Consider the following 17,939-nt stretch of genomic DNA (forward strand, 5'->3'; position numbering starts at 1 on the left):
ACCGTGCGTGAAAATCGCACCGCATCCGCACTTGCTTGCGGATGCTTGTGATTTTCACGCAACCCCATTCACTTCTATGGGGCCTGCATTGCGTGAAAAACGCAGAATATAGAGCATGCTGCGATTTTAAAGCAACGCATAAGTGATGCGTGAAAATCACCGCTCATCTGAACAGCCCCATAGAAATGAATGGGTTGGTATTCAGTGCGGGTGCAATGTGTTCACCTCACGCATCGCATCCGCGCGGAATACTCGCCCGTGTGAAAGGGGCCTAACAGACTACACAGAAAACCTGTGCAGCCTGATCCTGCAGCCAAACTGACTATCTGTTCGGTAGCATAAATTGGGTCCTAAACACAGTGAGGCCTCATGCACACAAACATATTTTTGGTCTGCATCTGATCTGCATTTTTTGCTGGTCGGATATGGACCCATTCACTTCAATTGGGCCGCAAAATATGCGGACAGCACACAGTGTGCTGTCCGCATCCGTCCATCTGTCCATTACGTGGGCCACAAAGAAAATAGAACATTTCCTCCTCTTTTCCGTTGTACGGACAAGTATAGGACAGTTCTATAGAGGGCAGGATCTGAGGTTTGCGGATCACAAAAACGGCTCCAGCCGTGTACATGAGCCCTGATTGTGATTATGTGAATTAGGGGGCAATGCCTGTGTAACATGGCATCCATCTTCTATGTGTGACATATTACATGTACAGAGTACTGATATGGTTACATGTCTGAGCCCCGAGTGACATCACAATGACATCAGCGTGACCTGAAGCTTCTGGACCCAATGCAAACTCTGGAGCCGGGCCCCACCTGCCATTTACAATGCTGGAGTCGTTTTATATGGAAGAGGGTCATTTGGGCCTATAAGGCTCCAGGGCCCGGGTGCGACTGATTCCTCTGCGTCCCCTATAGTTACACCCCTGAACATTGGTTATAATGAACATAGCAGGGAGCAGTTGGAATTTAACCCCTTTACCCACTGTGACATCCATGCACGGCTCAGGAGCTGAACCCGCACCATACACAGCAGGTTCTGGCTTTCTTATACAGCTGACCCCCACCTGCAGTAGCTGGTATCAGAGATTACTCCAATCACAGATATTTAACCCCTCAGATGCCACCGTCAATGGCTACTGCAGCACTGGAGTGGTTAGACAGAGGGAGGGGGGGCTTGCTCTGACTGGCCCTCCTGCGATGCAATCACATACTTACCAACGTTTAGGTTGGAAAACGCAGGCCATCCAATACCTCGCCCCTGCAGGTAAATTTCTACATGGAAAATGTCCACACCGTTTATATGAGAGTTTAAAATATCTCAGCGACTTGGCTGGTACTGTAATAGGGCTCATGCACACGACTGTAACCTGTTTTGTGGTCCGCAAATTGCGTATCTGCAAAACACTGATACCAGCCGAGAACCTGCAGACATTTTTTTTTTCATTCCTTCACAACGGACAAGAATAGGACATGTTCTATTTTTTTGTGGGGCCGCGGAATGGACATACGGATGCAGATTGCACACAAAGCGCTATCCACATTTTTTTGCGGCCCCGTTGAAGTGCACCTGACCCGCAAAAAATGTGGATTGGATACAGAGAAAAACCACGGAAGTGTGCATGAACCCTTACTCCCTTATTTTCTACGTGAAAATCCAAGCATAATACACACTTTTAGGGTCATTTATCAAACTGGTGTAAAGTAGAAGTGGCTTAGCTGCCAATAGCAACCAATCAGATTCCACCTTTCATTTTCCACAGGAACAGTCAAAAATGAAAGGTGGAATCTGATTGGTCGCTATGGGTAACTGAGAGAGTTTCGCTTTACCTCAGTCTTGATAAATCTCCCCTATGTGCTGTACATTGCACAAGCCTAAAAAACAGCTTCAAAGCGCGTTAATAAAATGTTTAAATATATAAAATATAAAAACCACAATGCACATACTCGGCATTCCTGCCGCAGAACCCCGGCACCTACATGACTGGCACTGCCGCCATATGTAGCTCTGTTGGGTGGCCCTGCACACAGACCGGAGGGTGAGGGCCCTTTTCTCCGGGACTCCCGGTCTCCATGTCTGCCTGCCGGGTCCCGCTGCAGCTCTGCCTGAGGACACGGGTGATCGGCCCGGCTCTCTGCACCGCCCTATGCCGGGGCCTCAGTTATAGGACGGAGGGGACACCAGGTGAGGACACTTCCGGGGAGCAGCCACACGACAGCCCGGGGTCTGGTCCGTGGAGTGAGGCCGCGGACGTCCTGCGGGTAGTGGAAGCTCATGAGGTCGCCTGCCAGGTAAGATGCCAGGGCGGGGGACGGTGCCGCCTGACAGGGGCACTAATAGCACTGCTGTACAGTGCCCCCATAATAGAGCCCTACTCCATTCCCCCTAAAAGTGACAGCCCCATGAGGCTCCATTCACTCCTGTTTTATGACTTCTATTTATAACATATCTGTCACCCACTGATTTGTGCCATAGGAGTCGTGCTGTTTCTTTCCATCAGAACCATGGAGGTCTGGGTCCAATCCTGCCATTAATCCGCTGAGCCTTGTGGCTTCCATTATAAATGTAGATGTGGACTGAGCCTCAGGGCTGTGCCGCCTGGCCCGTATTGCGGCACGCAAACAGCGGTTCTGCAAAAATACAGGTCTTGGCCATTCTGGCACTGCATCACGGATGCGGACCCGTTCGCTTAAATGGGTCCACAATGCAGAAGGTGTGGTGCGGAACGGAGGCAAGGAACCCCACGAAAGCACTAAGGAGTGCTTCCGTGGGGTTTCTGTCCGTGCCTCCGCACCTCAAAAAAGTAGCCCCTGCATTACTTTTTTGCGGTGCGGACCGTCGGATGTGGATCACGGACCCCATTCAATTTGCGGTCCGCAGCACAACATGGTCGTCGTGTGCATTAGCCCTCAAGATGCATCAGCGAGGAGAAGCCTATTGGCAGGAAGGAAGCAGTTCTTCTCAACAGTCGGCTGCTCGTTAACTGGAGGTGAGCTGCTGCATTTACATGCACAGATCACCTCCACAGTGTGAGGATGAGGGATCACCTCCACAGTGTGACAGACCACCTCTACGGTATCAGAGATCACCTCCGCAGTATGAGGATGAGGGATCACCTCCACAGTGTGACAGACCACCTCTACGGTATCAGAGATCACCTCCGCAGTATGAGGATGAGGGATCACCTCCACAGTGTGACAGACCACCTCTACGGTATCAGAGATCACCTCCGCAGTACAGTTGTTGCAATACCAAATTTTTGATTCAGTTTCGATACAATAAAAAAGTATTGCGATACTCGATACCACACGAAAAAATAAACCAAAAAAGCCACCTGCATTCCGCATTTTAAAAAATGGTGAATCGCGCAGTTTTTATTTATTTTTTATGTTCCGGCGTTCACCTCATAGATTTTTTTTATATTTTAATAGTTTGGACTTTTCTGACGTGGCGATATGTGATATGTTTATTTATTGTTTATACATTTTATATGTGAAATTGGGAAAGGGGGTGATTCATACTTAATATTTTGGTGGGTTTTTTTTGTTTGTTTTTTCCCCCCCCCCCCCCCCCCCTCCTTAAGGGCTAGAACCTGGGATTTTTTCATCCCTTGTCCTATTCACCCTGATAGAGCTCTATCAGGGTGAATAGGACTTCACACTTTCCCTGCTGCTCTGTGCTCTGTGCACACAGCATAAGGGATGTTACCATGGCAGCCAGGGCTTCAGTAGCGTCCTGGCTGCCATGGTAACCGATCGGAGCCCCAGGCTTACATTGCTGGGGCTCCGATCAGAAGCTGCCACTGCCACCACCAATGAGGGGGAGGGCAGAGGACCCTGTGGCCACTGCCACCAATGATTTTAATACTGGGGGGTTGAGAGGGACGGGCGCACTGTGCAAATGATTTTAATGGGGTGGGGGTTTTAATGATAATTACCCCTTAATACAGGAGACGGGTACTGGCAGATCAGCGGCAGTTAACCCCTCAGGTGCCGCACCTGAGGGGTTAACTGCCGCTGATCGCAGCTCCCTGCTGCCGGCACCCGCCTCCTGTATTATGTGTTAGACTGACTACTTTATATGGGTCCAGACGTTAAGTATTAGGCTACACAGAGCGGCGCCCAGCGATGTCCCAGCACTTACTATTAGTCCTGGGCGCCGCTCCGTTCGCCCGCAGTGCCCCATTACCGTTTCCTCTCCTGCTCCGTTTGCTAATTACTATCAGAGCAATGGGGAGGAGACATCAGCTTCTCTAGTGGGCGTTCCTTCTCCCTGGCTGTAGCGCTGTCCAATCGCAGCACAGGGAGAAGGAACGCCGACTAGAGAAGCTGATGTTTCCTCCCCATTGCTCCAATAGTAATTAGCATATGGAGCAGGAGACAGTAATGGGGCTCTGCGGGCGAATGGAGCGGCGCCCAGGAATAATGGTAAGTGCTGGGACATCTCTGGGCGCTGCTCTGTGTAGGAAAAGTCCTATCATTAGTGGCGCAGTGTGCCCGCGCCTCCTCTGCCCCTCTCTCCCCATTGGTAGCAGCGGCACAGGGGGGAGGGAGGACTGCTTCCTTCTCCCCTGTGCTGCTGAGGGAACATGAGCGTGCCGACAGCAGTGCGCTCATGTTCTGCGATACTAGACTGCGCAGCAGCGCAGCCCAGTATCGAAAAAATGGAAATCCCAGTATCGTATCGATACCAGGACAAAAGTATCAATTGGGTATCGAAATTTCGATACCCTGCAACAACCCTACTGCGCAGTATGAGAGAGTATAAGAACGAGGATGGCGGCTGCTACCTCTCTTCTCCATACAAAATAATTGGGGGACATTTATCAAACTCTCCTGTTTTTAGGCGTAAAATTAGACAGACGAGTTTTATTTGTCTGTCTTTCTTTTGCCAAGTATTTATTAAAAGTCGCAGAGCAGTAGCTGAATTAGGCTACTTTCACACTTGCGTTCAGAGCGGGTCCGTCTGGTATCTGCACAGACGGATCCGCTCCTATAATGAAAACGCTTAGATCCGTTCAGAACGGATCCGTTTGCATTACCATAAAAAAAATGATAATGCAAACGGATCCGTTTTGACTTTACATTGAAAGTCAATGGGGGACGGATCTGTTTGAAAATTGAGCCATATTGTGTCATCTTCAAACGAATCCGTCCCCATTGACTTACATTGTAAGTCTGGACGGATCCGTTTGCCTCTGCACGGCCAGGCGGACACCCGAACGCTGCAAGCAGCAAACGGTGCAAAACTGATGCATTCTGAGCGGATCCGCGTCCACTCAGAATGCATTAGGACTGGACGGATCCGTTCGGGGCCGCTTGTGAGAGCCTTCAAACGGAGCTCACAAGCGGAGCCCCGAACGCTAGTGTGAAAGTAGCCTTGACTCTGCATATTTGGGTCATTTAGTAATTTATCTTAATAACCGCTATAGCTGGCAGTGCATCGCCAAAGTTATTTAGACCATTTTCTACGTCTCAGGCCTCTTTCACACGACCATGTGCCCCCGTGGCCATATTACAGCCCGTATACGGCGTCCGCAATACACGGGGCACTGGCCGCGTGCATTCCGCATCACGGATGCAGACCCATTCACTTGAATGGGTCCTCAAATCCAGAGATGCGTTCCGGAATGGAACCACGGAACGGAAGCACTATGGAGTGCTTTTGTGGGGTTCCCTTCCGTTCCGCAAAAAGATAGAACTTGTTCTATCTTTTTGCGGAATGGAGGGATCGCGGAACCCATTCAAGTGAATGGGGTCGCGATCTGCATGCGGCTGGCCCACGGTTGGTGCCCGTGCATTGTGAACCGCAATTTGTGGTTCGCAGCACGGCCATAGGGAACACACGTTCATGTGAAAGAGGCCTAAACCAGGCGTAGAAAATGATGAATGAGATACCGGCCTGTCCCCTTCCCCACACACGCCCTTTTTTTAGACCTGTCGTGACCCGGGAAAAAGTTGCAGATTCTGCTGCAACATGGCGTGCAACAGAATCTATGGCAGATATAAGCCACAAAAGTGGCGTATATCTGTTCATAAATGATTCCCATTGTTACTAGTCTGACCATATTCACTTACACTAGGCTGCAGTAAACGATTATTTTAGTAATTGAGTATTCTATTGATTATTTTTTACGATTAATCGAGTAATATAATAAGAAAATTTTTATTAATAGATTGTTTTCCATTAGAAAAACTCAGACCCCCTGCCATCAGTCCCCAACACCCTTCGTTCCCCCTGTGTGATCAGCCCAAGTGCATCAGTTTCCCCAATGCCACCAGCTCCCCCCCCCAGTGCCTTCAGCTCCACTCCCCCAGTGCCATCAGCCCCCCCCATGCCATCCATTGCCATGTCCCCCACTTCACCCGTGCCATCAGATGAGCCCCTCCATGTCCCCCACTCCCCCAGTGCCATCAGATCAGCCCCTCCCTGTCCCCCAGTGCCATCAGATCAGCCCCTCCCTGTCCCCCAGTGCCATCAGATCAGCCCCTCCCTGTCCACCAGTGCCATCAGATCAGCCCCTCCATGTCCCCCAGTGCCATCAGATCAGCCCCTCCATGTCCCCCAGTGCCATCAGATCAGCCCCTCCATGCCATCCATTGCCGGCTGTCTCCCTTCAGTGCCAGGTCCCCAGCGCCAGTGAAATAAAATACTTACCTTTCCTGTAGGGGCGCCGCTCCACAACTCCTTCCTCTTCTTCTCTGCGAGCTGCACTGGATCCTGACGTCACACAGCGTCGGGTCATAGTGCACGCTTACATGCACTATGACCTGACGATGTGTCAGCAAGAAAGTGCGGTGCAGGCCGGAGGGTGACCACGGAGCGGTAAGTAATAGCAAGCGCTTCACTCCTGCTCCTTGGTCACGTGACACAAACGGATCCTCGATGCAAAAAATTTGCATCAATGATTTTTTTGTGTCGATTTACTCGATTCAATCGAGTAATCGTTTCAGCCCTAACTTAGACCTGTCTAATTTATTTGCACATGAAAAAAGTAACTTCTGTGCAGAGAAAAGTCGTATGTCTCCTGCTCTTCACTACTCAAAACAGACAAAGAAAAGTATGCCAGCCCCGGAGTGGAGTAGAAATTGGGGCTCTTTCACACAAGTGAAAGAGTGCAAAACCCTGCACCGGACATTAACCACTTAAGGACCCAGGACGAGAATGCTCGTCCTAAAGGGCTGGTACTTTGCACCCCAGGATGAGCATTCTCGTCCTGCGGTCCTTCGCTTCCCCCACGTGCGGTGTTGCAATCAGCGGCAGAGATCCGGCTGTTAATGACAGCCGGATCCCTGCTGCATCCACCAGCATCGGTGAATTAACCCCTCATATGCCGCGGTCAGCGCTGACCGCAGCATATTGGAGGTTTGCGCTCCGTCTCCTCATCCATTGGGTCCCCGCGCTGTGGTGGCGGGGACCCGATGGTTGCCATGTCAGCCCCAAGCCATTCCAAGGCCTTGGGGCCCTGCATATACGAAGGCCTATGAGGCCCAGGGATCAGAAACAGAGATCAGACCACGTAATGTTGAAGTCCAGAATGGGACAAAAAATTAAGTGAAAAAAAGATGTAAGAAAAAAATAAATAAAAGTGTCCTTTTCCCAGTAGACATATTAGGTATCGCCATGTCCTTATCAGCCGGCTCTATAAAAAAAATCACATTACCTAACCCCTCAGGTGAACACCATAAAAAAAAACAAAAAAAAACTGTGCTATAAATTTATTTATTTTTTTGTCACCTTACATCACTAAAGGTGCAACACCAAGCGATCCAAAAGGCCTATCCCCTCCAAAATAGTACCAATCTAACTGTCACCTCATCCCGCAAAAAATGAGCCCCTACCTAAGACAATCGCCCAAAAAAAAAAAAAACTATGGCTCTCAGACTATGGAGACACTAAAACATGATTTTTTTTGTTTCAAAAATGCTTTTATTGTGTTAAATGTAAAAAAAAAAAGTAGACATATTAGGTATCGCCGTAATAACCTGCTCTATAAAATTATCACAAAAAGCAATTTTTTGGTCACCTTACATCACAAAAAGTGTAATAGCAAGCGATCAAAAAGTCATATGCACCCTAAAATAGTACCGATCAAACTGCCATCTCATACCGAAAAAAATGAGCCCCTATATAAGACACTCACCCAAAAAAATAAAAAATAACTATGGCTTTCAGAATATGGAGACACAAACAAAAAAAAGTAGTCATATTTGGTATTGTCGCGTCCGTAACAACCTGCTCTATAAAAATAGCTTATGATCTAACCTGTCAGATGAACACTGTAAATAAAAAAAATAAAAAAAACAGTGTCAAAACAGCTATTTTTTGTTACCTTGCCTCACAAAAAGTGTAATATAGAGCAACCAAAAATCATATGTACCCTAAAATAGTACCAATAAAACTGCCACCTTATCCCGTAGTTTTAAAAACGGGGTAATTTTTTGGGAGTTTCTACTCTAGGGGTGCATCAAATGTGACACGGCAGCTTAAAATTATCCCAGTGAAATCTTCCTTCCAAAAACCATATGGCGTTCCTTTCATTCTGCGCCCTGCCGTGTGCCCGTACAGCAGTTTATGACCACATATGGGGTGTTTCTGTAAACTACAGAATCAGGGCAATAAATATTGAGTTTAGTTTGGCTGTTAACCCTTGCTGTATTACTGGAAAAAATCTGCCAAAAAAGTGAAATTTTGATCTCCATTTTCCATAAATTCTTGTGGATCACCTAAAATGTAAACAAAGTTTGTAAAATCAGTTTTGAATACCTTGAGGGGTGTAGTTTCTAAAATGGGGTCACTTTTTTGGAGTTTCTACTCTAGGGGAGCATCAGGGAGTCTTCAAATGTGACACGGCAGCTTAAAATTATCCCAGTGAAATCTGCCTTCCAAAAACCATATGGCATTCCTTTCCTTCTGCGCTCTGACGTGTGCTCGTACAGTAGTTTACGACCACATATAGGGTGTTTCTGTAAACTACAGAATCAGGGCAATAAATATTGAGTTTAGTTTGGCTGTTAACCCTTGTTTTGTTAGCGGATAAAATGGATTGAAATGGAAAATCTGCCAAAGAAGTGAAATTCTTAAATTTCTTCTCCATTTTTCATTAATTGTTGTGGAACACCTGAAGGGTTAAAAAAGTTTTTAAAATCAGTTTTGAATATCTTGAGGGGTGTAGTTTCTAAAATGGGGTCATTTCTGGGTGGTTTCTATTATGTAAGCCCCACAAAGGGACTTCAGACCTGAACTGGTCCTTTTAAAAAGTGGGTTTTGGAAATTTTCAGAAAAATGTCAAGATTTGCTTCTAAACTTCTAAGGGTACTTTCACACTTGTGCCAGAACTGCCTGCCAGATCCGTCAAAACGTATGCAAACTGATGGCATTTGTCAGACGGATCCGTATGACAAATGCATTGAAATGCCGGATCCGTCTCTCCGGTGTTATACGGAAAAACGGATCTGGCATTTATTTTTTTAAATAATTTTTTTAGGTCTGAGCATGCGCAGATCGCAATGCCGTATCGGTTTTGCCAGAACATTTGGGGCCGGATCCGGCATTCCGGCAAGTGTTCTGGAATTTTGAATGGAGATAAAACAGCAGCATGCTGCGGTATTATCTCCGTCCTGAAAAGTCAAAAAGACTGAACTGAAAACATCCTGATGCATCCTGATCGGATTGCTCTCCAGTCAGAATGCATGGGGATAAAACAGATCAGTTCTTTTCCGGTATAGAGCCCCTAGGATGGAACTCTATGCCGGAAAAGAATAACGCTAGTGTGAAAGTACCCTAAGCCTTCTAACGTCCCCCCCCAAAAAATAAAATGGCATTCACAAAATGATCCAAACATGAAGTAGACATATGGGAAATGTAAAGTAATAACTATTTTTGGAGTTATTACTATCTATTATAAAAGTAGAGAAATTGCAATTTGGAAATTTGCAAATTTTTCAAAATGTGGGGTAAATTTTTTTTTTACTCAATTTTACCACTGTCATGAAGTACAATATGTGACGAGAAAACAGTCTCAGAATGGCCTGGATAAGTAAAAGCATTTTAAAGTTATTACCACATAAAGTGACACTGGTCAGATTTGCAAAAAATGGCCTGGTCCTTAAGGTGTTAACATGATTGACAATGCTCCGTGCCTCTCTGTGATCTTTTTACTACAAAATCACAGTGAGATAAAGTTGTCACCGTGATTTTGTAGTAAAAAGATCACAGAGAGGCACGGAGCATTGTCAATCATGTAATGCTCCGTGTCTCGGCTGTCCAGTGCGGGGCTTGGCTCTCTTTCACGCAGTGGATTCCACACACGGCATCCGCTCGTGTGAAAGAGCCCTTGAATGTAAATGTGCCCCATTGTTCCCAGGCAGTGCAGAGGAACGATGATTGAGGGGTCCGCACCTTATTATTTCACCCCATGAACGCGCATTTCGCTCTTTCATCGGGTGATATGCGGCGCCTTTACACGGTTATTGGGAACGAGCATTAGTAGAAACGCCGTTCATGCCGCATTTTTCTACTAGAACTGGCCAATGGCCAAGAATAATGGCAGAATGGCCACACGGAAGCAGACACCACATGGATGACGTCCTTGTGCTGTCCACATTTTTTTGCAGACCCATAGTAATGAATGGGTCTACGTGCAATCCGCGAAAAATGCAGATCGGACACGGCCCAAAACTACAGTAGTGTGCATGAAGCCTAAAGCCTCATTCACACCTCAGTGGTGTGTGCTGTACGTGTTCTCCATGGTGAACTGATTAATCACTTTTCTGTCAATGTAGTTTAAAGAATGTTGTGTAAAGAAACTAGCCATATCCGTGTGACTCCACGCCAGACTCCGTCTATTACTATGGTATTAGCATGCATTAGAGAGTATTTACCATTCCAGACCCTATGCAGGCCATCAGGGGTTTTTAGTGAATGATAAAGAATGAATTGTAATTAGATTTTTGTTCCCATTTTTCCTGTTTCTTGTCATGAACAATTTCCTAATGTCCACGGAGTGTCAGTTCTCCGACACAGGCGGGATTTTAAGCTGACCATGCTCGCACTAATTAATATGGCATGTGGGAAGGAGAAATCTGCTGGCGGAGAACTGGTTGGAAATGGAATTAATGAATTGTATTGTAAATTCCACTGATGCATGTTGTGGTTTCAATGCGGAACTGTTGACACTGAGCAGAATCACAGAGAACTCTCCCTTCTCGTAGTGACATCCCTTTGTAAGGCTGTATGAGAGGACAGTGACACCACTGAACAGTGGCAGCTATTGTGTGTGTGTATATCAGAGATGAGCAAACCTTTTAAGATTCAGTTCATTTCTGGTTTTTCAGACCCTAATTGATTCTACCCAAACCAAAGTGGCTCCAATTGCTCCACTTTTTCCCTCCCAAAGCTCTGGAACGCAATGACAGCAATAGTATATGATCTCTGAGTGACACTGACATACATAGCTGTAGGTAAACTCATGGTTGAAGAACAGCATGTTTAAAAACACTCTGCGCCAGCACATGTGTTATGCTTTTTCATATTCCAAGGCTTCAAAAAAATTGGAAAAAAACTGTGGCTTGTTGGGGTACCAAGCGTCCAAAAAGGATGCCTTAACGAAGACAGAATGCCTTCTCATATGACACGCACAAGTATTATTTGTCAGAAGAAAGAGTGGCTTGCTGGGACCAAGCCTCCAAAAATTATGCGTTAATGTGGACAGAATGCTTGCCAGTATGTATTGTCAGAAGAAAGAGTTCCAAGATCCGTGCCGGGTTCATTTTGACAAAAATAATGTTTTAGACACTGGCGGACACTGTTTGGGTGTCAGCATGCCCCCTGCCATGCTGAAAGCCCTTTCCATGATTACACTGGAGGCTAGGCAAGAAAGAACAGAGAGAGCATACTGGGCCAGTTCAGGCCACTGTTCTAGTCTGCCTGTCCAGAAGTCCATGGGGTCAGGGAACAGGGTATGTGCCTTAGAAAGGCCAGAGTCCAGGTAGGACTGAACATGGGCATTGAAATGGTAGGTCTCCCTTTGCTGAGCCTGGCGCGGCACATGAAGAAACTGTTCCATCATGTTGAGACTGAACTGGCTGCTGCTGCTTTTGCTACCTGGGACAGCGGAGAAGGCGGGAGGTGGGTAACTCTCTGGGGGTGGAGAGGGGCTTCCCTTTCAAACTAGCTTGTGGCAGGCATCTGCTTGAAGAAAGCTGTGGTACGCTGTCTTCACAGTGATTCCTGATAACGTAATTAGGCCTCCCTTTCAGCAGGAGGAAAACATACCCCTATTTTGCTTTGATAGTTAGGCTATCCAGTAATCATCAGATTGCATGATGTGAGTGATATGCCTGTCAGAAAATGAGTAAGCATAGAGTTTGCCAATTCTGGCCAGCGTGCCTGAGGAGCCAGTTCTTTCTGGCTTGCCCCCCCACAAACACACTGACATGATTGATTGTTGTGGCCAGTGTCATCATCATCATCCTGCTCCACCACCACATACTTTTCCTCCTCCAGTGGAAGCTCTTCATCCTCTTCCTTCTCCTCTTCCATGGTACTTTCTTTTTGTGGGTTCCAAGCAGCTACAGGGTGGGCAGCAGGATGCTTTAGCTGTTCTTCTGCATGAGTGTGAGGATCTGTTGTAACATAAGTATCAGGGGGGTGACATCATTCATGCCGCAGTTGTCCCTACTGACAAATTTCATGGCCTCTTTGAAAGGCATAAGCACACAACAGGCATCTCAGATGATCTGCCACTGCCTTACCTCGAAACAACACATGCACCCTCCTGAGGAGGTCTGGTGCATGAAAAAACCATTCATGGGTTCACGCTGCTCGTTCTGTTGCTTTAGCATATACAAAGCGGAATTCCAGCAAGTTAGAATGTCACAGACTAAGCATTGTAACTGCAGACCGTTCTGTCGCCATAAGTCCAGGAGGGCGTTCCTTGCCACATAAAAATGGCTGAAATTTGAGGACAGTCTCCTGTACATTGCTAGCACCTTGCACCAGCCAGTGTACTTTTTTTTAAAAGTGTTGCTCACGTGCGCCATGCAGGGAGCATGTGTTATTACCCCCAGGTTCAGTGCAGCCATGATGCTGTGGCCATTGTCGCAGACCAACTTGCCCAGTTGGAGTCTGCGGGGAGACAGCTAGTAGGATTGTTGCTGCTTGATGCACTTTAGCAACTGATTGGCTGTGTGGCTACTCATGCCAAGGCCGATCAGCGCTAACCCCGCATGGCAACACTTGATTTAACACGTGATAGGAGGGAGGGGGAGTGGAAGCTCTGCCCTGCTACTGTTGGGGATGGGAGGATGTCCATGGAGGAGGAAGTGGATAAGTGCCTGCTGTGGGAACCAGGCCGACATGAACATGGAGGTGTCAAAAGAACCTGACTTTATTGCTGGGGTGCTGCCGCAAAAAACATTGACCCAGTGGGCCATGAAAGAAATGTACTGTCCCAGCCCGTAACAGCTGAACCAGGTGTCCACCTTCAAAAATCGAAAGGAGCGGCCCATGATTTGCTCCACATGAGAGTACAAGGCAAGCTGTCTTGACTATCTGCCGTAGGGTGTGGTGAGGTTTTGTTGCCTCTTCTTAGAAAAAATAAGGCGCTCCACTAGGAGGGGACAGTGAAGACAGAGAGGATGGCACTGAAAGGCTTCTCTGGGGCAGCAAGGAGGAGAAGCAGAAGGAATGCTGTGAACCCTGGCACCAAGGCATGATGTCAGACTTAGAAGTGACCTCCACCTAATCCTGCTGTGATTCAGTGGAGGACTGAGCAATCCAATTTCAATCTCATCCTCTTTTTTTTCTCAATGATAATGTTGCACCTTTCCCAAACCCAGAGTCAACTGCAGACAACTACTACTACTTCTGGCCAAAGCTGGTTCTGGTACTACCCACATTCTGGCTCTGGGAGAACAAGGCGTGGGTCTTGCATTTTGATTCTGAACCCTTCCATATTACAGACATTTTATTATGAAGCTTTATGTAAACTCACGGTTTTAAATAAAATGAAAAGTCATGGGTTTGGTGCATAGTCACACAAATTATGGAACAGTTATAGTAAAATTTCAAGCGTGTTTTTCTGTAACTTAAAGACAGAGGTGCAGTTAAATTTCCTTCCCCTTCTACAAACACAGTGCATACTGCTATTGACTATAATTACTTTGGGAATAATGCAGTATTGGCATCGGTAAGATTTCTACCTACTTTTTATTTGCATTTAAAAACGCATATTGGAAAATTGTAATGCGATTATTCAAACCTCCCCCCAACACCAATATTACAATGCAGAAAAGGCCCGTGTAAGATTTGACTATTGTGTTATTTGCATTCAAAAACACAGTTTCAGAGAAGACCTTTCTCTAATGTAAAACACACATTGCAAACTTGTAATACGATTATTCTCCTGCCCACACCAACAATATATCGATGCAGGAAAGCCGGTGTAATTTGTCTACGGTGTAATTTGTCTACGGTGTAATTTGCATTTTATTTCACTGGTCTAAAAATTGCGTTATTGCCATAAAATGCTTTTGCTATATTACAACGCGTTTAACAGTACCGGCACTGAAAAAAATGCTGAGCAGCAGAATGCTGTTGGGGTGCTGTACTGGCAAAAATAATATGTACAAACTTCAGGTTCTTTAGAAAAAAAAAATGCTTTCCCTCTGCTCAATTGAGAAAAAAAGAATATTTTTTCTCTTGCAGAATAAAGTTCTGCAGTAGCTGTATTCTTAAGCACTGTACCCCAGCCCCTCCCTCCCTCAAACTGCTTTCCCTGATCAAAGACACTCAATTATTTCTATTCTTTCCCTACACTGTCCCTTTCACACTAGAAGAGATGCTTGCTTATGCCTTAGTATACTGTGTAAGATTGTTTTCTGTCAGACATTGCATGTATTCATTCACCCTCATTAAAGGGTTTCTACCACCACATTTTGACCTAATTAGCTGTCAGACACTAGCGATCTGCTAGTGTCTGCTGTACCTAACCATGCTATTGTAATTCCTTTCTCTGCAGCGGTTACCCTAAAAAACGTAGTTTTATTGGTATGCAAATGAGACTCTAGGTGCTATGGGGCGTCTTTTCAGCACCTAGAGGCTCCGTCCTCTCACCATTTCTGCCGCCCAGTGCGCTCCAGCCCGCCCCTCTCCTCTAGATTGACAGTCTACTCGCGCCTGCGCCGTGTGCTTCTGTATTCGGCGCAGGCGCAGTGACTGTCTCCCTGCGCCGGCATCTTCACTGCGCCTGCAACGATTATGGCGCAGGGAGCAGTCCAACAGTCACTGCGCCTGCGCCGAATACAGAAGCACACGGCGCAGGCGCGAGTAGGCTGTCAATCTAGAGGAGAGGGGCGGGCTGGTGAGTGGACGGAGCCTCTAGGTGCTGAAAAGACGCCCCCATAGCACCTAGAGGCTCATTTGCATACCAATAAAACTGTTTTTTAGGGTAACCGCTGCAGAGAAAGGAATTACAATAGCATGGTTAGGTACAGCAGACACTAGCAGATCGCTAGTGTCTGACAGCTAATTAGGTCAAAATGTGGTGGTAGAAACCCTTTAACAGCTCAACACAGAATGACGTTCTGCTTGCTCTGCACTGGCATCACTCTGCCTGCCGCTCTACTGATTGGCTGATCCAAGCAAGCTTCCCCCCCCCCCCCCCCCCACTTCCTCCCAGGGTCATGTAAGCATCCTTCTTCTTCATCCCTTGTGGTTTAGTGCAGTAAAATTGTGCTGCACTCTGTTTTACTGGACTTGTCTGAAACAAACCTGAAACGCTTCGGGTTCAATTAGCAGACGACTTTTTTGTGAAATTCATAACTCACATGGTTTGTTACAAATTGGTTCGCTCATCCTTTATATATTGGGTATTAAGACTATTGGACTGGCCCACTCACTTTTAGACTCCTCGATGATGTCTAGCTGCAGCATTAGCTGCACTTCCTCTGAGATGGCTTGTCGCCAAGCCTCGGGTACCCGGTATGGCTTTAATCGGACTTTTGCCTGAGGCTCAGTGACAATGTCGTGCTGGATTGCGGAAGTGCGTCCAGGGAGGACCGAGAACACATCCGTGTTCCGACTCACGAACTCCCTGGCCTCCTGAGCCTGTTTAGAGGAGAGGCTGTCAGCAATTTTTACTGTGGCAACCATTTCCCTTGCATCAGACAGAGGGGCCGGAACACCTTACCCTAGAAAACCCGGCCGCCGGCTGTCTTCAGTACAGGTCTCCCTATCTTTCCAAGATTTTAGTAAATTAACATGGTAAACCTGCTCTGGCTTTCGCCGCCCTGGCTGGTGTACCTTGTAATTTACCTCTCCAACTTTCTCGAGTACCTCTTAGGGCTCCTGCCACCTAGCCAGGAACTTACTGTCCACGGTCGGTACCAGAACCAATCACCGATCACCCGGGTTAAAGATCCGGACCCGAGCTTGCCGATTATAGATCCGACTCTGGGCTCGCTGAGCGGCCTCCATATGCTTCCTGACAAGAGGCAAAACGGTCTCTATCTGTTGTTGCATCTTGGTAACATACTCAAGGACACTTCTATGCGGAGTGGGTTGCTGTTCCCACGCCTCTTTGGCTACGTCCAACAAACCGCGAGGATGTCTGCCATATAGCAATTCAAAGGGCGAGAACCTAGTAGGAGCCTGGTCAGTCAGAACCTCTTTAGGTAGCCCCACTCGGGAGAACATTTCCATTAGCTCCTTAGCTATCAGTTTAGCCGATGTATGTTGCAGTGGCACCGCCTCCGGGTACCAAGTGGCGTAATCTAGGACGACCAGGATGTGTTGGTATTCTCTAGCGGACTTCGGTACTAGGCCTACAAGGTCCATCGCGATTAGCTCAAACGGTACCTCGATGATCGGGAGAGGTACCAAGGGACTGCAGAAAAGGTGCTGGGGGCTAGTTGCCTGGCAGGTCGGGCAAGACTTACAGAATTTGTCCACCTCTCTAAACTGGGCCAGTAAAACCATTGTAATATCCGGTCCTGTGTTTTCTGCATTCCCAGATGACCCCCGAGAACATGTTGGTGGGCTAACTCTAACACAAGTTTGCGATAAGCCTGGGGCACACAACTGTTCAATGGGTTCACCCCGCAGCTGGTTTACCTGATACAACATATCCTGATGAACCATAAAACGGAGGAACACCAACTCTGCCCCAGCTTGTTGTGGTTCACTATCTACTATTAATACATTTTCCCAGGCTCGGGACAGGGTTGGGTCCTGGTGTTGTGCAGTACCAAAATTATCCCCAGAGACGTTGAGGTCTGCCAGCTCATGCCCCGGCGGCAAGTTCTCCACGTCTCCCACCATTACTCAGTGGGGTTGTCTCCCCCTCTTCCACCAAAGTGGCAGTCACCCCTACCGCTGGCCCTTCGGCCTCGGATTCCCAGGGTTCTGGCCTCCCCCTGGAGCAAGGCCACTCTGCTGGGGTTACCCCTGTCTCACGTGTATCAGTCACTCTCGAGGCAGGCCACAGTGATGGGAAGCCCAGGAAGTCTCTCCCTATTATAAGTTTATAGTGTAAGTTTGTGGCAACTACCACTTCATGAATCCACAGCCGGCCCCTGTGGTTAGAGACACCTGGGCAGTGGGATAGTCTTTTAAGTCCCCATGAGTGCACATGACTCTGACTTTCCTGCCAGTATACTCAGCGTACTGTACCAGCGAAGCCCTTACTAGGTACACCAGACTCCCTGAGTCCAGCAGGGCCTCCGCTGGAATGTCTCCCACTTCTACCTGGCACAAGTGGTTTAGAGTTTCTGGGGTGCCCGCTGCGCACAGCTTCCTGGCATATAGCGACTGACGGTAGCCATAGTTAGTTTCCATTGGCTCAACCCGATGGGGACAGTCAGCCCTTACATGGCCAGGCTCCTGACACCACCAACAGACTATCAGAGCCAGGTCCGTGGTGGGTACATCC

General features: G+C 47.4%; 1 protein-coding gene across 2 annotated transcripts in view; it reads left to right on the forward strand.

Annotated features, from left to right (window-relative positions):
• The first annotated feature begins 1,869 nt into the window (after positions 1-1,869).
• Positions 1,870-17,939, forward strand: part of C9H1orf53 (chromosome 9 C1orf53 homolog) — a 37,993-nt gene continuing 21,923 nt past the window's right edge. The window contains exons 1-3 of one of the 2 annotated variants that reach the window (XM_040408343.1): positions 1,870-2,298; positions 6,676-6,689; positions 6,781-6,832. In XM_040408343.1, coding sequence (XP_040264277.1) covers positions 2,080-2,298; positions 6,676-6,689; positions 6,781-6,832 — 285 coding nt within the window. In that variant the 5' untranslated portion in view covers positions 1,870-2,079. The remainder of the gene's footprint in view (positions 2,299-6,675; positions 6,690-6,780; positions 6,833-17,939) is intronic. The other variant, XM_040408344.1, reaches the window with a different exon arrangement.

This window comes from Bufo bufo, chromosome 9 (assembly GCF_905171765.1).
Source record: "Bufo bufo chromosome 9, aBufBuf1.1, whole genome shotgun sequence".
NCBI classification, from domain to species: domain Eukaryota; kingdom Metazoa; phylum Chordata; class Amphibia; order Anura; family Bufonidae; genus Bufo; species Bufo bufo.